General features: G+C 41.3%; 1 protein-coding gene across 1 annotated transcript in view; it reads left to right on the top strand.

The window, feature by feature from the left end:
- nphp4 (nephronophthisis 4) overlaps positions 1 to 25593 on the top strand; it is a 165990-nt gene that overhangs the window by 116648 nt on the left and 23749 nt on the right. Inside the window, exons 15-19 of the mRNA XM_084367532.1 lie at positions 2857 to 3044; positions 11337 to 11497; positions 12356 to 12539; positions 20987 to 21118; positions 23817 to 24016. Of these exons, the coding sequence (XP_084223658.1) occupies positions 2857 to 3044; positions 11337 to 11497; positions 12356 to 12539; positions 20987 to 21118; positions 23817 to 24016 (865 nt within the window). The remainder of the gene's footprint in view (positions 1 to 2856; positions 3045 to 11336; positions 11498 to 12355; positions 12540 to 20986; positions 21119 to 23816; positions 24017 to 25593) is intronic.

The raw sequence follows: 25593 nt of genomic DNA on the forward strand, positions 1-25593 counted from the left end.
GCGGCCCATCACAAAAACCCTGGAGCCAGTGTCCCCTCTGTCAGGGGCTGACAGTGGAGGGGGGGCTGCTGAAGGATGGGTACAAAACACCACTGTGTGTCCGTCTATCTTGTCATCAGCACTGTCAGCAGATTGATAAACCCAACTCACATCTGTCTTGTTTGTCATAGACTCACCACCATGCTGCCATGGCTACCAACCTCTGTAATTTCTTGCTGCTAAGAGACGCGACGCATAATGCCGTTCTCAGTGCTGGGTGTGAATAGACAGATTTGTTTTGTTGTTGATGGTGTGAATTAATATATGTAGATCAAAACGTTCTTCTGGCTCTTCCTGTGTGGTAATAAATGCCATTAACGTCATGCAGATTCACCTGAGGGTGCTTTAAACTTTACAGACAAGCAAGTGACTTGAATTTATATTTGATAGTGCTCCCATCCAATCATGTCACACAGCTACAATTACAGTTTTCAACAAAAATATGGCACCTGCATGAATACTTTAGTTCTGAAGAGTTTCTGTTGGAGGGGCGACCGAGATCCCCAGAGCAACACGTCTGGATAAGTAATGGATTAACAAAGACAACAAGGATTTCTAACAAGGATTTCTTTTACAAAAATATATATTTTTTGTTTTTGTTTTTTTGAGTGAGTTCTGTCTTTGAAATGTCAAATCAAAATTTAACAGAACCCAAGGTTACATGTTCAAATTACATGTTTTGACAAAAGTTTTGTCAGACAGTTTTGTCAGCCACTGTTATTGAAACATTTTAGTGTTTTTTTGTTTGTTTCAGTTAATGTCAGTCTCTGTTGCAGCCTCTAAAATCAAGCATATATAGAGCAGATTAACACAAAACCAAACTCAGCTTGTTAGTTGAACAAATGGGCAGCACTGTGACATCTTGCTGAAATTTGAACCTCTTACAGGAAAACTCTGGTTTGGGCAAACAGTGACATGGTGGAGTGAGGATCACGATCAGTCAGACGATCAGACAGGTTCAAAACAAACCCCAGGTTTGCCAAGAGCGAAATTTGAAGGCTAACAGACAAATTATTACCTACACAGACTGACATTACAATTTAAAGACTTACCTACTGGCTCCACTTTACTCTACCACAGTCAAGCATACACACATTGGGAATAATACACCCATTCTTTCCATTTTCCCTTTTCACCCATTTTTCCCCACTGAGGCTGAACAACACAGCCAATAATTACATCTTCCCTACCTCCAGCTTTCCGTAGCACAGCATCGTTACTGTGTTTATTCCATACAGGCTGGCAATTAAATCACCTCCTTACTGCAGGAAGGAAGTTTGGTTGTAAAAACCTTGTTATATTGTAAGATTACAACAGCAAATGTATAAAGCCTCCAGGGAGATAAAAACTAGATTATTATCAGTTGGACACAGTGAAACAAAACAGATTTTTTAATATCAGAGAGTTTGGTTTTGTGAAGGTATGATCTTATTTGATTATTCTGTTGTTTTTTTTCAAGGTGACCTTAAGACATTCTGAAGTGCAGCCCGAAACACTTAAACATATGTTGCATATCTCTGTATCTATGTCTCTGTGGCTTGCTGTGGAGCGGGTCAGGGGTTATCTCATTATTATGACAAACATGCATGGCGGGGGTTCAGGCAGCGGCAGCAGTAGCACTTAGCCAGGCGGGGAGCCCATGGATGGCAATAAAATTTCTACCTTTCACCGGGGTGCCATAATTATCAATATTGTCTGTTTACAGAATGAATATTAATGCCGGCTCTTCTGTGAACATGATGCACGGCAGCGTCTTTAACAGTGGAATATCTGAGTGTGTGATTGACTGGGAGGTCACACACTGCTCTTATTAGATTCCACTTTGAAATCTCCGGCTCTGACGGGCCTGTCGGTGGTCGTGGGGGGCCTCCCAGCAAGTCCCTGCTTTTTTTCAATTGCTTCTTCTTTTCTGCTCATTATTCAATACCCGACGACTGATTGCTAATCTGTTTATCAGACGGAAACAGAAAGAAGCTCATCCTGAGACTCGCTCATTATTTAATGTGTTCGGCGCTAAATCGAGTGCTTGCAGGCTCACCGGGACTTTTTGTGGGCCGTCAGCAGTTTGAAGTGTGTGTTTAGGTCTGTATACGTGTGTGTGAAATCACACTCAGAGGGTGGTGTTTATGTGAAAAGGAATACACAACACCAGGAGGCTCTCTGAGTCACAAATTCTTTCTTTTTTTCACCATAGGAGTCCTCGTAAACAAAAAATGAGTCCCTTTGTGTTTAGAGAATATAACCATATTAATACATTAACAGACAAGACTTCCTGTCTCCCACAGATCTAAAATCTAATTTTCATGCTGCCTCTAGTTTTTATGAAGGAGCCAAACTTTCTGCTTAGCATGAATCAAAGGTGTAGTGCTGACTTTGTACCTGCTCAATCACCAGTCCAATTTATAGCCCCTTTTAAGCTGTGATTTACCCCCTTAAGTTCTAATCCTCATTCTGATTATTGGGTTTTCACTTTTAAGTAGCTGTAAAGCTGAATTACCGGCTCTGGTAGGACGTGCAAGACATGCATATTTGATTTTACTCTTTCCTGAAATTGTCTGAGCTGAATCATTAGCTGAAATGTGATTTACTCTCCCAGGTTGTTAATGACATTTTCCCCCATTAATTTTCAAATATGCATACCACTCCACTCCCCACATGGATTTTGGGAATAAAAATATCACAGTTAGTGTTTAATTGATAGTATCCAGGGTAGTAAATCAATCACGTGTGCATTTGTTTGCATGCTTATGCTTTCAAATATAACACTGTGAAATATGGTTGTTATCCGAATATTTACAGAACTCCATCTTTTGACAGAATCCCAACAGCGGGTGTCGGTCCCGATTGGCCCGACAACATCTACTTCACCTTCCAGTTCTATCGCTTTCCACCTGTCACATCGCAGCAGCTCAAACTGCTGACCAGTGACAAGGTTCAGCAGAAAGTTGGCGATCCACTTCCCTGTGTCCTGGCCTCTATCAACAAAGACGGCACTGTCAACACTGGTAAGGATCCTTCCCTGCAAAAAAAAATAAAATAATGCTGCTCATTTCCTCAGTCACAGAAGTTTAGATACACTACAGGATTCTTATAGTAGAGTTACATAGACCTCTTTCCCCCCTCCTTCTGACAACCATTAGCTTCATTCATATTAGCATGGTATGACAAATATGTGCTGTTTGGTGTGTTCATGTCCATGTCAGAAGGCGGGGCAATGCATTTATGTCTACAAAATCATATAACAAGCCCACATTAAGTCCCTGCCATTGATCACAAACAGTGTTTGTAACATTTATCCATTACAGCTTCTGGAGACATTATATTTTACTGCTGTCCAGGTTTACAATGTACAATCAGCTGCTACAAACTGCAAGCTCGTTCCATGATGCTCCACGATGTTCTCCGATGCCGAGACACTTCTCTTTCAATCAGCGGAGCGGGCGCTGATTGATGTCAAGTCTATTCATGTAGCAACTAATGAAATGGAAGAGATATTACAGCTTCTGACAGAGCGTGATATTGAACACACAAACAATCCCCCCCTCCCTGCTCATTCCCTACGCCCACCCATATTCTCCATTTCCCAGACATATACACTCAGGTCTAACTCCGTCAATATTTCTCCGTCTGTCTCTGCGTCTCTCCCAGTCTGTGTCATCATGTGCGCTTCCACAAAGCCCTCCTGCATTCAGACAGATCCTTCCATATATTCTAAGCCTGCAAGCCTTTCCACCTGTTTACTTATAAACGCTCAACTACGAAAGCTTCCCTTTTTTATCTTTCTTTTGCAACTTCACTCGCTGAACCACCCAAAAATGTAAGTACTGTTTATGTCCTACTAAGAAACAACCCTTTCTGTAAAGATGTTAATACAGTTTGTCATAAAATTGCAACCTCAATTTCAATCTCATTACAAGCAGATATGAGGTTTATGAACATTTGGAAAAACGTTTAAATGTGTGTTCTAATTGCTCACGAAATTACAAATTTCATCAATTAAATATCAAATCACAAGCACAGGCTCAACAGACATTTGCAGAAACCATTGTAGATTCTCCCTGGTGATTTTATCATCATGCTAATTTTGTTTAAAAAGTGCAATATGAAAGATTTTTAGTTTAAAAAAAATCAAGTAAATAACTAAAATATCAACTGAAGTTGAAGAAAAACCTGTTGACACTGCTCGCTGCCGGCATTCCTTGCTGGATCACCCGTCCCAAGTCTGAAAACCTTCTTTCTCCTCCCGGTGGTCTAAAGTTTGTGAGCTAGTGGTGTTAACAACACTCCCCCAGTGCTCCATGCTCCCAGCACGGACCGCTAGTTACACCACTATCAAATGTAGCAAGTTATAGGCAGCTACAGTTAGCAGCAGTTAGTGGTTACTCTGTTGATATGCTGCCCCCTATACATATTTTAAGCTTTTGTGTTGCTTTGCTCAGGGTCATTGTAAAGGTGTGTGAACCAAAACAGGCAAAATGTTTTTCCCCTGTAAAATGCATAGCATTGTGTTGATTGATTTTTTGTCATTATTAAGTGGTTTGTGAGTCCCATACCCTGAGGCAGGACTATCTGCAACTTCGCCCATGCTTCAGTGTTGGGATGAGCTCTTGATATTCAGTTTGGCCTTGAGAAAATCTAAAATGCGCAGTCATGATTTGTTTGTTCCTCCAAGTAGTCTCCTCCGTGGTGTCCCCCACTCCTTATCAGTCTTGCTGTCATGTCTCAATCCGTGAAAATGACTGCAGAGCCTTGTCCAACCCGATGAGCTTCAACCACATACTGTAGGGTCTCTGACATTTATTTGGATGAGTGCATGTCTCACTTCAGCTATTGTGACAAACTGCCTCCATAGACGGATTTCTTCAAAACCATTTCATGCATTTTCACCTTCCATAACTTCTTGCCACCAAAGACAGTAAGTTTCTCTCAGTAATTTCACGATGAAGAAGACAATCAGCTCCCTCAGTCACTAACCCCCTCTTTCCCACTGTGGCACTAAAGACTGAGAAAGGAGTGAGACTCAGTCTGGCATCCTGCTGTTTACCTCATGTAAGTTAAAGTGTTCTGTCTCGACAACTTATTTCGCTGAGGCAATAGGAGTTGTTTTTTGTTTATTTCCAATTATGTGTAAGCAATTAAAGTAGTTAAACTGAAGGTAGTAGCAATTAACAGAATTCACCAGAGAGCAAAGAAAAATGCAATCTGCGTCGTTCTATTTGTGTTTTTGAGGTTGCGACATGAGAATTTTATTTGAAAGGCAGCAGCAGAACACAGTGGAAGTTCTGAGTAGCCAATGGTAACAACAGATCAATATGTGAACTGTGTTATTTTTAGCAGTTATTTTCCAGGGGTGGTAATAATCCTGTGTATGCCTTACACAGCCAGGGTCCACCCACACAGACGTTTCCATTTGCCTCCTGATTAGAACTCTTCTCAGGACTGTGTGGGTGCAGACAGACAGACAGTGCTTGATTGACATGTCTCTGTCTTTCCAGTTGGTTCTGTTGAATCTATTAAGGAGAATTCATATTGAACACAAAGCCAGTTTTCCCCTTCTGCCAACAACAATGGACCAACTGAATAGGTGTTAGCCATAGCTAGCTAACAATGCGTGCATGAAGTGTTTCTGTGTTTGGTGTTTTGTGGTAGTTGAGTCTCAAAACTTATCCAGAAACTTCCTCCCTCCCTTGGCTCTGTACCTTGTATAGCTGGAGTAATAAGTAAAGCAAATACAATTATTCAATTCGCAAGGATGAGTCTGAGTGACTTTATACAATTTTCGTCTCATTTTACATGAATTAGCTTCTAAAATTCTATTTATTTTTAAATGGAGTTAGAGACCTCAGCAAACTCCTTTGGAAAAAGGCCTTTGGAAAATATTGTCATTTTTTTCAGCTGCATAGATTGAGAAACTTCACATAGTAAAAGAATAATTATTTTTCTCAAGATTTGATGATTATTTCTTTTGTTTAATCAGATATTCCTATGTACTGTATTGCAGAGATATCTTTTGAATTAATAATGGTAACCAGCTAGTCTCAGCACATCTTTTTTCGTAATACCATCCTGAGCTTCCAGTCTATCTGCTAGCTGCACAGCTAACTGAACTCACTAATTAATGGCAGCTACAGTTAGCAGTAGGTAATGGGTTACTATGGTGATATGTTTTTGTTTGCCATATAAATTCAGAAGGTGGCCCATTCTTACATATTGCCCCTTTTATGCACATGTGCATGCGATACACATGCTTGCAACTGGACACACACTTTTCCACCGGGCTGAAGGGGGCAGTAACAAGCAAAAACATGTTGCAGTGCGCCAAAAAACAAAAAGATTAGGTGACTGCTAGATGGTAAACAAGGATGTAAATAATGAGAGATTTGAAATACTTAAGAGATTTGCTTTGAAAATGTTTTATGAGGAAGGAAAACACATATATAGGAATGAAGGAAAACACAGAATAGATAATAATGCTTCCTCCTGTTATTTGTGCCATCCTCCCTTAAAAGCATGTAAAACTAGACTGGCACTCTACAGAGTCTGGATTTTTATTTGGATCCACTCAACTCAGTCATAGATATCAGCTGCCCTGATAAATTTTTTTCTCTCAAGATCCATGCATTATTCCCTGAGAAATTAATAAAGAAAAAGAAAAAACACATCTTGCAATGATAAAGGAAGTTATTTAATTCCTTTGATTCCTAGATCTACATCAAAAGTTAATGGGGTCTTTTCCCATTAACCATCCTCCATCCAAGTTTCGTGCAAATCCATTCAATAGTTTTTGTGTAATCCTGCTGACAAACCAACCAACCAACCAGTGGTGGACGTAATGAGGAGAGAGTGTACCTTGCAGGCACAAATGACATGTAAACTGTTACTCCAGTCTGGTGCATCTGCTTACAGAACATGTGTTTGGTCGAGAATGCGTCACAAGCGTAGGCTTGAAAAAATCTGGCGTCTGTTTTTCCCAAGAATTCCCCCCGCAGAACAATTAAACTGCTACACGTCAATTATTGATCTGATATGCATGAAAGTTGGGGTTAACTGTGAAACTGGCCGTTCATTAAACCTCTCCTCACAACTGTGATTGATGAATCATAGCTCAGGAACTGTACCTTAGCAGCCGTAATTTCACAGGGTTCTTATTTTATGTAATTAACATTTAATGATGTTAGAGGTTTAGAGACAAAAACAACCTGGTCAGAGTTATGGAAAGAGATCGTGGTTTGCTTTGAAAAATAACTGTTGCATTAAAGGTGCAAAATGTTAGCACAGGAACTTTGGACTCAGACAGGCCTGAGCTAGCTGTTTAGCATGCTAACTTATGTAGATACCTCCTTAACATAATAGTTCTTCACATTCTGTTGATAATTTTAGTCAATTTTTGAATGTTCTCAACTAAAATTCTGACACATTGCTCCTTTAATGGAGGGTACCTTGGCACTTTGACACATCCAACCACACCAAACTCTGTGTTTTGCAGACTTTTTGGCTCTAAAGTAACACTTCCTCCTTTGCTCCCGACAGACAAGAGTCATATTTTCTATACTCCCACTGGAGATCTTTTCTATATGAACATAAATTTAGAACATGTGGTTGTTGTTTGCTGAAACAACTGATGCTGCTGTTTTTCTTGGGAGGACAAATACGCACTCTCTATTATCTCAATATGTTAATATGACTGTACATTGTCAATCAAAATGTTTGAGCAGATATTTTTTAGGTAAACGAAATTGCGATTCTACTTATCTAAAAATGTTGTGGATTATTACTTTTAGGTGTCCCTGTAGAAAACCACCAAGGTGTTGACTAATTTCATAATAAATATCAAATCTAATAAAGTGCATCATATCCCTGATATTGCAGTGAGAAACCCTACGTGGCCACCATTTGTTCCCGTGGATAAATTGGTTAATGGTGCCTCAGTGCACAGCGGTGCTCTGGTTTGCGTCAGTCTCTACATCTATCTGCACGCTCTGTGCATCCTCTCTGTTTTCTTTGCCCTCAGCCTTCACAGTGTTGCTGAGAGTTGTTGATCCCCGGCAGGATTTTTTCAGCCTGCCTGGTCTGCTGTGTACACACCAGGCACGGCCATCCAGGTTGAGGGAGAGAGGGGGTGGGGGTGGGAGGGGTATCTGCTGGGTGCCGCTCCTCGTCTGCAGACCTAGCTGCACACACGCACACAATCCCCTACAAACCCTTGGGCCAGATCTGTCAGCTCTTCCCCGCTTGTGAGCACAGACACACACACGGCAGATTCTCTCTCTTTCTCTCTCTCGCCACTCTACCTCTGTGTTCTCATTGCCACCCGTCCACTGCACACAAGCTCCAGAGCATGCTGGGAGAATTAATGGTCCAAGAGGAGAGAGTTGGCGGGTGGTTGGGGAGAGGGGAGGGGGAAGGGGGGGCAGGGAGGGAGAGGAGTCTGCGTAGGTTAGGTTAGAGGAAAATAAGTTCTTAAGCAGCACAGAAACATAAAAACTGCTTTGGTCTTTGTGTGTCTCTCCCTGTCTCTTTATGTTTTTTCTTGAATACTGTCAAACAAGTCTGTAAAAGTCTATTGCTGTTGTCTACTTCAGATTAAATGGATTTTATTTCTCTTGTATGTCCTCTCAGATATCTGATCAGGAAAGTAAAACATTCCAGTGTGGGTGGATTTTACTCAGCAGTCTGTGAAACCTCCACTGTAACCTACCTCAGCTTCTTTTAATCAGCTGCAGTCCACCCAGATGAATTTTATTTTGCCTTTCACTGCAGAGTGAAAGGCAAAATAGTGTCTCCTGATGGTCTAAATGCTGTTGCAAAAGCTTTTCTACCTTGATAAGAAGAAAGCAGAACGTTGCTAGAGTATATGTCTGCTTTCAGCTGCATCTCACAAAGGCAGACAGCATCTCCTGTCTGTGAACAGCAGACCAGAACCAGTCACACACAGGCGCACATACCAAAAAAAAGGAAGAATTTTCGTATCACTTCATGTGTGGAGGGGTTTGCTGGTCTCTTTAGCTGTCACCAAAGGTCCTCATTACTCCGCCTCTATCCAGCCAGCTGCCTCTCCGCAAGTTAGAGTCATGGGAAGAAAGACAGCGTGGGGGCTTTGATACAGAGTTGGAGGCAGGCTGTGGGAGTCAAGTTGGCACACTCACACCTTTAATAGACGCGGTAGCATGAACACGCCACTGTAGGTTGCGTTTGGGCTGCAGCTTACAGTGCATGGTACCCACTCACCAGCTGAGTTGGATCACTGATGGGGTCAACTGCTCGGAGATAGAGGATGAGTCAGATATCAAGAATTATTAGAGATTCATCCGGGCAGTCGTTTTACTTTCTCAAAGTGAATCTGGACGTTTACTTCTGAATTGAATTCATCAAAATGAAATGGCTGGTGAGATGGTCCCTGTACAGTATGCAACCTTGCAGCAGTGAACAAAATAACAAACGGGCTAATGATGTAAATTCTACATATCAAATGGAATTTACTGGCAGCAGAAGTCCTCAAACTGTGTTGATAGTATTTTCTTCAAAAGAGAAAACCTTTTTTCTTCTGAGTGATCAAGAGGGAAATCCACCACTCTGATTGTTGATGTGCTGATTAAAGCCATGATTTTCTCCTGCTGTTCATAAAATCATTCTTGAGGGTTTTAGTGTGTTAGGCGTCATTATCATCTTGAGTTATGGGAACCCTGGGGTGCTTCTGATTTTGTAAAATGGCCTCATACTCCCTGGTTATTGTACTCCCATGCAGTGCAATCATCAGACCTAATGACTCCCAGTAGTAGTAGTAGGTTGACAGCTGGTTACAGATATTATGGCTCTCACTTCAAATTTAAACCCATCTGGATGGAGGGAAAGGCTAAAATAATGATCAGATTGATGACTTCTTCTCCGTACCTACTTTGTTGTTATTGGACACAATTACATTGGTTCAACTTTTGAACCTTTTGTAAGGGTGACTTAGTGTGGCACTTCCATAATGATAAGAAAATTGCGAGATACCCTGGCTTTTAATCTCAAGTATGGGTCAGTCTCCAAAAACACAGGATCCTACACACTTCATCCAACTAGGGTTGTAATTTTTATTATCAATTAATCTTACCTAAAATGTTCACTGAGGCATAGGACAAAGAAAGGTGGTAGCTCAAACTGGGACTGTATGGATTAAAAAAAATGGAAAAAACATTAAATATCAGTGCGTTTGAATGCAGGCTGTCTTAAGAAGTGAACAATTTTCGACTGTTACCTTTGCTCTCTGTATGCATGTTACTGTTGTCACAGAAGTCAGTTCTCAGATGGCGCTCTTCAACTTCGGAAAAAGTGCAAATGCACAAACCTTTACTTCTTGTCTGAAGTAATGTCTGAGACTATACACTTTACATAGATCCACTGGGTATGCAGAGGACCAAGATGTCCGCTAGATGTGGATCAAGAATATTATTATTATATTTATTATTGCTTAGTGAATATGATTATTAAAGTAATTTCGACCTGTTATGAATGAGTAATCAATGAACTAAACTAAAATAAATACAGTATAAAAACAATACAAATTCTTTTTTTTTTTAGCAATATAACTGGTCTTTAATGATTAATTGCGGCTCTTGATCAATTATGCTAGTTAGCTAGCACAGTAATGTTAGTATATTATACAGTAATTCATCATTAAGTGTGGCGGTGGTCAAATGTTTTCTTTATTTCTCTATTATCTATTCTGGCTATTGTCACAACCAATGTCTAAAATTTAAAATATGAGTAACGTTAAGATCGCCATATATATGAGATAGCTTCATCGGTAACATCGTCAATCCAACTACTGTCCCTGTCAGCAGGCAGCAACTACTACTACTAATTACCACTGCAGTAATGGCAGCGCAGCTAGATGGCGGAAAACACAAATAGGTTGCCTGATTTGATTATTGGTCTGCTGTAAAGTTTGTTACCACTAGTAGTGCTATTTAGCCAGGTTTTTATGAGAGACCCTCCGTTTTGTTTGTATCCCATCAACCCACACAAGGATGTCTGCGAAGCAATATCCTAACGGCCAGCTGTTAAATGCTATGCCTCTGACTGACAGTTGATGGCAGTGATGTAGCCAGAAACACAGCAGTATATGCAAACAAATGCAAGGATGCTGTTATATTGCAGTCCATTATTATTCAGAGAGGTTTTTTTTTTTGTTTAGTCTCTGTTCTCCCTGTACAACTGTGAAGTACTCATGGGCCCTCTCTTATAAAGTCCACATTTTTGAACAGTGTGTGTGATTTTCCCTCCGTGCTGAAGTCTTCTCTCTTCTTGTGCAGGCTCTCCGGGCCTGCAGGTGCAGTTCAGAGTAGATGAGGGTTTCCTGAGGCCAGGCGAGAAGCGTTGGTTCCTGCGCTACCTGGCCCTCCACACCATGCATGTCGACATCTGGGACAGCGACTCACTGCTCCTCATCGGTTCTACTGCCATCGAGCTCAAGGTAGAAGACTGACTCAGTAAAAGTTGCAGTATTACATTACTAGGCTCTGATTCCCACTCACCTGGTGTTCATCACAAGAAGAGTTAAACAACACGAAAGAAAAAAGCACATTTTGTTTACACATGCATTGTCAACTCTTTGCACACCTTTATTGCAGCATCTGTCATGGTTTCTTGCAGCGTTTGCAGGTTGTTTTAACACATTTAATAGAGTGAACCAGGCGTTGCAGAGAAAACAGCTACTGATAATAGAATGTCAAATACCAAAACACTACACTCCGTATGAACCGATTTTCCTTGACGACACCAATCAGACATGTCATAATAGTTGTTAATGGTTTTGCTCTTTGTTAACTTGAACAAGCACAAATGATGAGAGATGGAAACGTTGTGGCTGTTTGAAAAAGTGTTTGTTTTTATAGAAAAAGGTTAGATGAGTTTGAAATCTGTAAAAACAAAACTAAACGCACCAGAGTGAGGCTCAGTATGAACAATCTCAGCACTATTTAGTGTTGCTCACTGTGTACTCTGTGTTCAAGGATTCGAACGAAGCTTTAACCTCTTAAGATAAACCAACCCCAGAGTAAAGGCTTTTTAATTTTGGTCGTTTGAACTCTGCTATACATATTGATTGTAATGCAACTCTTTTCCCAATCTTGATGTTGAATTGATTTGCCTTGCAACTTGATATTTGTAAAGCATTTAATGAAGAAGAAGTAAGGCGGTAATTTACAACCGGTTAGAGCTTTTTTGAACAAGACCCGTTACTGTTACTCAAACCCCCAACCGTTCCTACCTATTTTCTTACTAGTCTGTCTTCCTTTAATCATTTCCCCCCCATGTCTTTTTGCATCTCCAGTACATGTTGCGTCAGGGTAAATCAGCAGTGCAGGCCCTTCATGAGGTGGAGGTTCTGACCACTGATTATGTGGGAGAAGACACCCTGCTGACTAGCGCAGATTTGGGCCAACGGTCAGCCCTCAGCACCATGACGGTCCACACCATTGTCAGGGGCCGGCTGCACATACGCACAGGCAACATAGGTACGTTGCATGTTTTTTTGTTTTTTTGATCGAAGTCCTTCTTTGCTTACCAAGTGCTGATGTGACCATTGCCAGCTCAACAACGTCAATATGTGTAAAAAAACATGGTCTCATTAGGGGGTCTCTTGCCCCCATTTGGACATAGTAGAGGGTAGAGAGTGAGTGGATGCATGGGATGAGAGGGCTGTTGTGAATGGCTGAGTAGTTGCATAACCAAAACATGAAGGTAAATGTGAAGAAGGCCCGGAGAAGAAGAACTCGTATTTGTCTGAGCCTTCAAAAGAAAAAAAAACACTTTCAATATCACCCAAACCTCCTTCTACCTCTGAAATATTTACAAGAGTGTTTTATATTCAGGTCATATTCCGTTCGGAGCCTCAGATTATGAAGTAATGTTGTCTGTTTACTTTTATTGATGTGTAGAGTTGGGAAATGACAGTGATTCCCCAGGGCTGCTGCTGTTGAAAGTTCCCATTTTCTGGAGGTGTGCTGGCTCGCAAAGTAAACACTGTGCCAAAAGGAAATATCTTGATGTGATAGTTCCACTCCGTCTAGCAACTGAGCACCTTTCCTCTTCCCTTTTGCACTCATCCAATTTGGGCCCAGCGTGCCCCCGCAGTGCGATGGCAGCTGACGATAGCTTTGCTCGCCATTAATCAACTGCTGAAACGATACTCCCTCTCATAAACAATGCATCATTCTGGGGGCCTCAGAAACTCTGCAGAGTGCCATTGTTGGGGCTAAATATGCCAGTACTTATCACTCAAAGCAGGTTGAGAGCGCAGTGGGTTATTGGGCGTGCTGGGGGATGGAAGGAGGACGGTTGTGTCTGGCATGTAAATTCCAATCAAGGCTCAGATATCCATCAGGCGCCCTGGCCGACAGTCAGAATCAATTTGGGAAGGGAGGACTCGCAAGCACTTTTCTTTGTTTCTGCTTCCATCTGTCGCTGCCTTTCATGCTTCTCTCTTCGCTCTTTATCACTGTCTTCCTGTTTTCTCCTATTCATCCATTTACCTCTTACCTTTCTCTCACACCCTCTCTTCCACCCTCTATCCGGCTATTTGTTTTCGTCTCTCACCACTGCTACATCCCCTGCTTGTCTCTTCCTTTCTCTGCGTCTGTCATCAAGCTGTAATAAATCAGCACTCTCATTTGGTGGGTGGTAGAGGATGTGAAGCTCGGTCATTAATGCTCACTGGGAGGAGGGGATCAGAAGTCACCCACAGTATGACAGATGGATTTGCTGTATAAAATCTTTGACAGAGATTTCATAGGAAGCACACGTACAGTACAAGCATGTGTGCATATCAAATCACTCACACATGCCAAGAAGCCATGCACTCATGCATACACACGGACGTATAGATAGGCAGGTGTAGCAGAGCGTGGACAGGTTGCGTGATGAGGCGGGGTGGCAGAAATGAGAGGAGGACAGGTAGAGTATATCATCTACGTCATGTGAGAAGCTTGTAACTCCATTTCTGTGATTTTCAAGTTCAATAGAAGGATTAGTTGGCCTCGCTATGGATTCCCTACTACTCCTAAATCCCCACTGGGTGGACTCAAAACGCACGCTGGCCAAGCTGAAAGGAAAGGCTGTATGTGTGTGTCGAGACGGTGCGGATACAGCTCCAGGATTTCAGCTCGAGAGGTGATGGAAGGTTGCTCGAAAATGGTCGATGACCCAGAGTGTGAGACAGAAGAAGTGTGTAAGAGCAGCAAATGTTTGTTTTTTTCTCAGTGAGGTTGAAATGTGTTTTTGTTGTGAGGATCAATTTCGATTGATGTACTGATTTAATTTTATCCATGCATTATTGTATGATAATGTTGAGAAGTGACCACCAGAGCATTGAATTAACTCAACTGATGGCTTGATTTGAAACATAATAATCTAAGAGGCCTTTCTTTTAATTTTCCTCAGTTTCTAGTATATTAAAGTAATATATAGTTCTATTAGTACAACAGAGTCATGGAATACGAAGTACACTAACAGCAATGTTGTTTTCAATTTGCCAGCCATGTTTTCCGGTTGTCTGTCTGTCCCATTCTTGTGAACGTAATATCTCAGGGACACCCTGGGGGAATTTCTTCAAATATGGTGCAAATGTCCACGATGACTCGAACTGATTAGAATTTGGTGGACAGAGGTCAAGGTCACTGTGACCTCACAAAACCCCTTTTTGGCCAAAACTCAAGCATTCATACGATAATTACGATTACATTTTACACAAATGTCTAATAGGATAAAATGATGAGGTTATGAAATTTGATATCCAAAAGGTCAGCGGTTAAATGCACTGTGACATCATAATACTCCACTAAAAACTTTCTGTCATTATTTAAAGCTCAGGAACAGCAACTTGACAGGTGCACGGAGGCACACAATCGTGAGGCGGTAATTCTAGTCTTGCTGTTAAGTGGCTGTCAATAGCGCTTCACTGCGCGGATGTTTCACATTCAAAGCCTTCCAGTGACTCACACGGCATTATGCTTCCCATACCTGCTTGGCTTTTAATTTGAAACATTGAGAGGAAATGTTAAGTTTCAGTGAAAGTAACTTAATAGCACTCAGAGAAACAACAGGAGTCATTGAAATAAATTAGAAAATAAAGAAAAGAGAGACGCAGAGCGGTGAGTACAGCATGACTTTGTTGTGTCCATATTGTATAAGTTCCATGTGAGCCATGGTGTCACCATAAAATGGAGATAATATTTAAAAAAAATTATTGGTGCGTTTATGATTCAGAAGCAATGCAGTCCTGACTACATACTGCTCTCTCCCTTTCTTTCTTTCTTTTTTTTTTTTTTTAATTTTAGTCATGCATGCTATTAATCATGTCTTTACTTCGCCCCCTTGGGAATTCATCAGAATTAGGCTTTATTGGAAAAAGTGAGTGGCAGACTGTCATTTCCAAATGAAAAAGAGTGAAACACCGAATGATATCCTTTTTAATCATCACAAGGTGGGATTGACAAGTAATTAATTAAATGGTAATGATATACGCTGTCAGGCCTATTCAATCATTCTGTAAAGCAGCTTTTATTAATAGCGTCATGAATGACTAAAGGAAGTGGCTTAATCCGAATAATAGAGAGTTGTGAAATTGTTGGGGGGGTTGGTTTTGCAGTATGACGTCTTTAGGAAGGAACACATTGCTCCCACACAGTGAACTGTAGGAGCAGATGAGGAGTGTAGAAGCCATGACGACCACCTGCTCGTCCCATGAAACTGATCGACTGGTGAATCCAGAGGAAGGCTACAATGCTTTATTGATTTCATCTGCTAAATCCACATGAACTCTGAGAGGGAAATGAAGATAGAGGCAGGGGAAGAGAGATGTTTAACTGTAACACAATTGAAAACTGTGCAAGAACTTAACATTTGGAAGCTGGTACAAATATTTTGTAGCACCTGTTTAAATAATTACGTGGGCCAAAGTCTGCTGAGTCAAAGCAGAATCATCAGTATGTGTGAGCTACTTTCTTTCAAAGATAGAACATGGAAAACACTGAATGATCTGTTTTAATCCCTGATGTCATTATGATGTACAGCTGAGAGCTTTTCCAAAGACTTATACGGTGGTCTAATTGATGGTCTGTTTACAGTGATTAATGTACGGTGTCTCTCTAAAACAAACTGGCACGCATAGATAGATAGATGACAGCCAGATAGAAAGTAGAGGATGGATGAAATAAAAAGTAGAGAATGAAAGGAGGAAAGGAAAGAGGAGCCATTTTCATTGATTTGAGCCTGAAACCACTTAACAGAGGGGTACGTATGCTAGTCTGACTCACAGGAATTTCGCTGTTGGTATAAGCCTATCATTGGCTGAATATATCAGTAAGCAATCCCCTCTATTTCTGCTATTTGCGTGTCACCATTGTCATTCCAGTCCCTGTGATTATGTGAAAGAATGACAACAACAACCAAGCTGAAAATCCAAGTCTTGACATCGATCAGGCTCGTGCAATCAGGCAGGACTGCTTGATTCTTTTGCTGTGATTCTTTGAATTTTAATGCCAGGACTCGCCCCCCAGTGAGCAAATCATCCACCAAAACAAGTTCCCTCCAATGCTATTTTGCAAGGGCTCCATTACGGCATCCTGAGCCTAGTGCTGCCCAACACGATTGTTTTTTGTATAATACCGTAGGTTTATCAGATCTTTGTCATTGGAAAAAGCTTCCTGCTCTGGCTGGCAACAAGGCTGTTAAGAGCCAAAGTTGCTGGCCTGAAAACCGAAACAACGAGCAAAAAGACTGTAAAATGAGCCCTAAACATGAAGGGAACTGCAGAGTTGAGTGATATATCTCTGTGGGTTCCTCACTATGATCGACCCTTTTTACTTGACACAGGGTCATATCTATGTGAAAATATTGATTAGGGAAGACTGAAGAAGAAATCTGTGCTTTTTTTTTTTTAGCTGATAATAATTTCAAATTACATATCTGGGACAGGAGCCTACCTCGTATATCTGAGCCAAGGCTACAGCTGTTTATATAATAGCTGTTGGTGCTCCAACAATCTTATATACATACTATTTGAGTAAAGCTTCATAAAAAGGTAATATTAGCTACATTGCCAAAATTTAAGACAGTGAGGGCTTTTAATATCCAATCTGGAAACATGCTGCTGAAATCTGCCAACAGTAAAAAGGCCCATATGTGACAGAAGGGAAAGCCATTGATATCAAATCATTTTGCTGACTGAGTTGTGTCTGTATCATTTCTCTTTTAACTCTCATTTTCTCTCACTGTTTTTTTTTGCACCATCTTACTCTCTCTTACTCTCATCTCTCTCTCTCTCTCTCTCTCTCTCTGCATGTATCTGCTTCAGCACAGTAGAGAAGATAGATTAGAACCTTCTCCAGACCTCACAGTGCTCCTCATCTGCAGCAGCCTGATAAGCCCTGGAGAGACTGACTGTTGCAGCAGGAGAGGGTGGCGAGAATCCCTGCCTAAAGCTGCCACGAGTGGAACAAAATATCACTGAAATTTACCTAACAATTAGTTTAGCGAGGTGGCTTCCCTAAGGGGCGCACATGCAGTATGTCTCACTCATTAAAAGCTCTTGCTGTCAGCGCATTAAGGCCGACTTTATCAACCTTGCTTTTAGCCCTGAGGTGAGAGGGAATCTGCTTATTCTGAAAGGTCAGTGGCCTGGAACGAGGAGCCAGAAGAAATCGAATATTGCAGACTACTTTGAAACCCCCTCGGTGCTTGCTCCCATTTGTTCCGAGGGCCAGTAAATCAGTGGTTTGTTGTGGCCTTAACCTCAAGAACTGCCAGCAGAGCAAAGAGGGAGGGCAGGTGGGGTAGTGCCGAGCAGTGTTATTGTCATGCAACAGAGAGAGGTAGTCAATAAATTTGATAGAGTTCAGCCCCCTGGCACTTTGTTCACAATTACTCCGCTCCACACAGACAACACAGCAGCAAACGCCGTGCTGGGTTTTCTCTCTGCAACACAAACCCAGAGTATTAGTTTTCATTTCAGTGATGAGGATCATCAGCTCTGTCTCAACAATCTGCCAGTGTGATTCAGCAGTTAGGGACCGATAATGTGACCGGGAGAAAGGCATCCACGTCAACCTGGATTAGTGCTGGAGTAGGTATTATCTGATGAGCCTAATGATGGCTCTGGTGATAGCCGATTAATTAAAATGATTGACTGATTAAATCAGAGGGTCACAATTGGGTTCATCATCAGTCCATGTGTTTTATTGTGGACAGCCAGCCCCGGGCGTTCATCTTATCGCGTCCTCGCAGGCTTATTTTACAATTCTATCCATCATCAAAGCACAAAGAAAGCTGGCTCAAAGGGCCATAATGAGGCGTTGGGAATGAGATCTCTAAGGCTCTGTTATTGATTAGAGATGTTTATGCGTCGGCAGAAGTAATGTCTTCACAGTTATATTTGGGAAATATAATTCAAACAAATACATTCGGCTGAGTCGTGTGGCCAGGGAAGGGTGATGGATGATGAGGGGAATGCATTGGGACGGCAGACACCTCACCCATTAATCTGCAGGGCTGCGCTGTCTGTGTCTGTTTGCATGGCAGCATCAGCTCCCCATTACTCATTTAGCTGCCGCCCATTATCAGTTTGTTGATGAAGGACTTTGCCTCTAAAAAGATTTGGAGGGTGCTTTCGCCTCCCCTTCTAAAACTCCGACAAGCTCACAGAGGTGTCAGTTCTGGGCGGTAAAGCCACTTAATTGCTGCACTCACCATATTTCAAATGAAAGCATCCCGGGTTTAGGTATCTCAGAGTCTCTCAGGAAAGGCTAAACCTTCTTACGCTACAATTAAGCACCTCATTTGGGTATGTTGTGATGTTCCAAAGCCTCGACACAGATGGGAGTAATGGGAGCATTGTGTCAAAGTGCACTGTAATTTAAAGAGCCGTAAACTTTAGTTTTAATTACTTCTTCAGTGAACTGTTGTAAATTGCACCTAACGCATTCCAAGTGTTGGCCTCGGTTTACCTGTAAATTGCACAAGACAAGTCTTTTGACCTGTGGTATTTTAAACTCGGGGAGAGGGAAGGTGGTTTGCAGGGTGGTGTTTTGGTTGTGACTCTGTGAGCAATCATCTGTCACACCTCCATTACCAGGCATTTTGTGTACAAAGCACTGTTCAAACACATAAGCAAGCCTTTTTCCCCCAGCTACTGTACTGTCAGGGCTCTGCACAGGATGAGTTAATGTTAAAGGAAACGTAATATCAACCATCACTCACTGTCTTTGTACAAGTGCACCCTGGAGTGCTTACTTATCCACTTGCCTTTTAAAAGAGGGGGGAATGTGTTGGTTTTGCCATTTAGGAACAGAAAGGGAGACAAATAATGTTGGCGACTGGAGGCAGTCTGGTTGACAAGAGGCAGAATAACCCAAAATTGTCAGCTTAGCCAAACAATAACATAAAGCTTCTGTAATGACTTAGAGATCCTGGGCCCATTCAGAAATCTAATTGTTCATTAAAAAAAAGATCTGTAATGACGTGGTCAGCCCCCACCTCTAGAAAAATTGGTGTCTAGCTGCATCTCTGACACCCAGCAGTCAGCCAAACTGGACAAAGGCCAAACACGAACCATCAATCAGTGTGACACTCGCGAAAGCGTTGCAAGCTTTCTGTGTCCAGGTCTCTCTGGCTATTTCAGGCTGCTAATTAACTTCTGTAGGCTTGTCTTCATGCATTGATCCTGCCTTGAGTGTTCTAAGCCAGGGTTTAACCTGGAATGCATTCACTTTGGCGCCATCTACAATGAAAATTCATTGTTTCACATGTGACTTCAAACAGAACTTTGGCCTGAAACTGTTAATTTTATTTTTACATTTTTTTGGCAAACTAGCCGGATCTGGCCTTAGATGTCAGTTTGGCTCGTTACTTCAAGAAGTGGCAAGCAGCCGAGTCTCAAGCCACTGCTGGAGTTACACACACTTGGTCTTTAAATAGAATGAATCAAATCAGAGTTTCATTAGTTATGATCCTGATAGTTATACATAAATAGCCTCAGACGTAATGTGTGTGATCCAAGAACAAGCAAGGCCAGTATTCCTCATTGACACTTCTGTTGGGCGGCCCGTTCATTGACTTTGTTGTCTTGCTCATTAGCCACTGCTGCTATTCACAAGTTTGAAACAAATAATCTAGAGTTTCAGTCAGGCCAAGGTACCTCTGGTTTTTAACAAGTTCTTCTTTGGAAAGCATCTGTGGTGACACCCAGGTAATACCCAGGTTCAGAGCCTGAATCCCAACAGCTCCAGGCCAACCTGCCCTACCTGAAAACAAGAAAAGTAAAGGCAGAATATCCATTTTCTTTGTAAAAAAAGAATAATTAGTAACATAGCTTGGCTAAGTTTCGTCTGTGGTGTGAAATGTTTATAGTATAATCTTGGCTGTTATCGCAGTGAGCGTAATACTAGCTAGCTTAAGTCAAGTTCTTTTTTCAATGGGACTTTTTTGTTCAGTAAACTGACAACTGAATGATTGCTTGTCTGAAAAATTTACAAAGCTTAATCGCATGCTTGGTTCTTAGATGATTAGTAATGGAATTAAAAAACAAAATCTTTCAATGCTGTATTACAGCAACAAATTGAATTGTATTTCTATTATAACCTCTGCCAAGGAGGTTATGTTTTCACTCGTGTTGGTTGGTTTGTTTGTTTGTCAGTAGGATTACTCAAAAACTAAAGAATGGATTTCAACAAAACTTGGATTTGAGGATGGGTAACTTTTGGTGCGGATATAGAAAAAGGGACAGAGACATTACAAGAACATTTTTTCTCACTTTCTTTAAAATGACTAATAATGACTTAACAACTCCCTCTTGTGGAGAATCTGCAGCCTGAATGTGTGAGTTTGAGATTATGAATGACTTAAAAGCAGGTTCTGTTGGTTGCTTAACACAAGATGTCAAACTAAAACCTGTATTTCTCCTCCACAGGGTGCCCTGTAGATCTGAGCAGGAGGGCAGCAGAAGTGATGCAGTCTCATTCTCACATCATCACACCTCGCAAAGTCACAGGCAGCTTCAGAGGAGGAAGCCTGACCTCCAGAAACATCCTCCAACTCAATGGCAAGAGCTTTTATCCACAGCCCACTGATTCCTGTCTGTGCTGATGTACTAACACATCATTTGACTTCACTCTCATTAAACCTGTAGTTCGTGTTTTTCTCCACTGTCCTTACAGTGTACGTCTAAACACATGCACATGTGTGTATTCTACACCATGGAGTAATTAGTGGCTTTTATTTGGGCGGTGACCATGCTCCTGCCTTGATCAACTCAACCAGATCCATTTCACATTCTGTCTGTTGGCTGCACCACTGAACCACTCAATTTTCAGCCTAATTGAGCTTGCAGAAGCATCTCTGGTGGCCAGCCACAATCCTGTTTGTGTTTTGTGTGTGTGTGTGTGTGCTTGTGTGTGTGCGTGTATGTGCGTGCGTGTGTATGAGTGTGCAGTCCAAGCAGAGGAACACACACACCGGGGGAAACCAATTTTTTCCTCAATTAGAGAAGCCGTCGCCAGTCAACTGGTGTGTATTCCTAAATTTGTCCTTAAAATGGGGATTATGACTCAAACACACACACAAACACACACATATACATATACACACTGGAAAGAGTTGAAAACAAGCAGATAATTGCTTATAATGACATAAAGCAAGTCTGGCAGGTCTAGGATTATAGCCCACTCTGAGGAGAACAGACCTCAGAAATGCTGTGTAATTATATTTCACCGGCATTTGCTCACAGCACACAACATACTAATACACTGAAAACAAATAAGCATGTACGCGGAAGCATGATCAAACAAACACTTACTGTATAAAACATGTTCACAGATGCATACATGTGTTCAATCCAAATATAGTCCCTACACTGTTGCAATCATTTATTTACCCCTGCAGTTACTGTGCAAACAATTTGTACACTGTTTGCTTTGTTTCCTACCTACCTCACCCTCCCCACCACCACCACCACCATATCTCCACTACTCTTTCCTCTCTTACACACTGAACCTTCTCCTCTCTTCACTCCACCCTCCCTTGCAATTTAAACATAGAAAGCGACTAATTGCTCTTATTGGAGTCCAGTGGCAACAGTAAGCCTCACTGAAGCTGTGCTGTGAACACACGCTCAGTCACAGTCCTATCCCACTCCTGTCTGCCTGTGGTTCTGAAGGAAGCAGTGTAGCCAGACACTATCTGGTTTGGTGACTGGCAGTCGACTGAATGCTTCTGTGATAAGGCGACTTGGGAAATTTCTGAGGATAAAGAATGATACAGCGAGAGGAAAACAGAGGGAGAAGAGAATGTACAAGAATTTATGTGTAAGCACAAAAAATAGGTCCGGTTATTGAACAAAGATAATTTTGTTAAACCATCAGAGAGTGCAGCTAGTTAAAGACAATGGGCTGTTTGCTGATTGGTTGGTTAAGCCGCTAGTTAGATGGCATTGGTCCATGTTGCTTTTATCAGATCACTATGTCGGCTGAGAAGGCTCCACTCACTGCAGCTACAGACAGCTCACGAAAATCGACAGAACACAATCAACACCTCGGCCCCTGTGACCACACATCTGTCATTAATTTGACAATGAATAGGCAAATTAAAGGCAATAGAAACACATGTAAGTAGACTTTTTTTTATTTTATTTATTATATTTTTTGGTTTTCTATATATATTTTTATGTACATTTTGCTTCTTTGCATATCATTTGTGTGCTTTCAAAATAGTGAAAATATTTTCTTATTTGCACGTGTTTTCCTGAAATTGCATTATGAGTAGGGCTGCGTATCATTTGTTTCCTGACTTTCTTTAAGTAAAGTCAACTTTCACAATTTATAGTGAACCTTACTTTTCTACAACTTTTTTTTTTTGTTTTTATCAAAAGAAACTAAAGTATCAAGGTTCCACATCCTGACATAAATATGAGTGATTTTAGGTTGGTAAAAAAAAAAAAACCATCATAATGCCTGTAATTCGCTCAGATTAGATTTTTGTTCTCCTTTAATCTAAGTATATTCTTGAAGAGCTTAAATTTGAAGCTTCGATACATAAGCCTCATGTTTCTTTTCCCCTGTCATCTTCTCTTTCTTGTCTATCTAATCATCTCTTTGTTCATCGGCTGATCAGCTGACGTACTGCTCACTTTCTCTCTCTGAGCTTATTTCTCTCAGATTTGTTGCCACTTTCAGTCAGTTCAGGTTCACCTTCCGGCAGGCTGCCAAACCTACTTCATCACATGGCTACACATTCAGCGGGGGAAGTGTAAATCTGTTTTAAGATATGAAAAAAAAAAATGCAGACCTGACTTTGAAGTTTGTTAATGTCTCAGCGTTGTTCAGTTTGTAGGATTAGGCACATTCTCCTGTCAAAGCTTTTAAAGAACACGGATAATTTGCATGATCCAGCCCAAATGAGGATGAATTGTTTGGTGACTAGAGGATGAATCAGGTATTTTAATTAGATATTTTGGTGCTTGCAGTGGATACAAAGTCATTGAGGTGAAAAATAATTTAGGAGGAGAGTGAAAGTGTGTTTTCCCAGCAGCAGGGCTTTGGCCCAGTTGTAGCTGTGCCAGTTGTTTGACTGTTGTCTGTGTGCAAGCTGTTGTCTCTAGTGCTCCAACAATACCTTAATCTGTCACAACTCCCTCCCTTGGACATTTGGAGGGTTTTAGAACATATGGTCAAAATGGCAATGAGATTAGATTCCACTCTGTTCAGTAAATATATTCATGATCGTGGCCTGTCTCTCTTTCGCAGCGAGGAACACTGCACAAGCACACAGACTGGAAATAGATGGAGATCGCGTGCCGTCATTCAGACGTGGGATCAGAGCTGACACCACCGTGCCCGGAGAGCACAGCCTAAACGAGCCCGACGATGAGCGCCACAAGCTCAACTGCATGGCCGCCGTACGTCAGCGGGAGGGCAAGGAAGATGCTAAAGCGTCTAAGGTCACGGTGAGGTCAAACTTTGCACTAAGCCAATGGGGAGACAAGAATAGCTGCTTGTCTGTAAAGCTACACTACTTGCTTAAATCTCAGTCGGACAACAAAGACAGAGCAGCTTTCATCCTGGCTCTGAAACATGTCATGAGAGAGCTTTTGTAGAGGCGAGGAGCATCTCCCAGACGGCCTGCCGGTGTTACAATTCTCGCACCGTTGTGCCCTCCTACCCTCTGCGTTTTAGTGACTGTACTAGAAGGTGTTAATTGTTCTTCTAACCGAAGGCACATCTTGTACTTTCACCCATGGGCGCACATGCTAAATGTGATTTTGGCTGTGGTGCATGTCTGTCTGAGACATTTTACACATTACATTTCCTCTGGTAAGACCTTTGTTGTAGTTGTTTCACACCCCCATAACAGCCAACACTATGTGGAATATAACTGTGTCCTGCTCACACAGGAAGAATATCTTAAGAGTTGCAGTGCAATTCAATTTGGATTCGACTTTTCTGGGCTGCTAGTGAGGACTTAGTTTGGTCCGGGCCTATCCCTGGTGTAATTTCAGTGCGACAGACCTGTTGAAAAGATCAATATCGTATTTTCTCACACACATTGCTTTACCACCCTGATTTTGAAACTCAATTTTAGGTGTTTCTTTTTTTTTTCAAGACAAGTGTAGCTACTGTGCAATTCAATGTACCCTTTGCAATAGTTAAATGTTTGAATATAAATATAAATATTCTCAAACTATGATATCAAAACATTTTTACAAAATACTGTATATGATATTGATTCCTTTCCAAATACCTGCACTTAACATTTCAAGAGCAATAGAAACCATTCCTGTATGTTTTTTTTTTTTTTCTTAAAGGTTTTGAAAAGGTCATTACGTGCTCACACAATAAGGGAAGCTGTGTAACATAAGCCTGCTCCGTGTTTCAACTCTAACATGTAATCAGAACGTAGCTTTGTATGTATTGTTCATGAAGAATGAGTTATTGTATGCCTCAAAATAGTCACTGAAATGTCAGAGAAAACTGTGGTTTATTGCAACCTTGGTTTTATTTTCTTACCTTGGACCATAATTTCTATCAGATGTGGTATTTTAGTTCTCACCAAAGTCATTACTGAGAATTGACATCACGGCTGCTGTTGTAACGTGTATGGGTAGCAAAAATAGTGAAGACCCAAATGTAAGACAGTCAGGAGGCAGGCAGGGTAAGGAACAAAAAAAGCTTTAATAAGCTAATGTCCCAAACCTGAGGTACACAAAGCCAAAATGCAAATACAAAAGACAGTCAACAAAAAGCCGAAACCAAAAGACAACAAAAACAGAGGGAGCCGGTGGGGTCAAATCCAAGAAAGAAGTACAAAAAATACAAAAACTAAATAAAGTTAAAACCAAAGAAGCACTATGAATACAGGCATGAATACAGAAGACACAAGATTGACTTGGGGAAACAAGATGTACCAACAAAGAGTGAAGGAAAAACTTAAATAGAAAGGGGATAATTAACAAATGGAACACAGATGAACAGGAGAATAAGGCAGGAAAAGGACAAAGGGAGGAAGTGAAAAGCAAAACAAGGC

This window comes from Pagrus pagrus (assembly GCF_965226575.1).
Source record: "Pagrus pagrus genome assembly, chromosome: 11".
NCBI lineage: Eukaryota > Metazoa > Chordata > Actinopteri > Spariformes > Sparidae > Pagrus > Pagrus pagrus.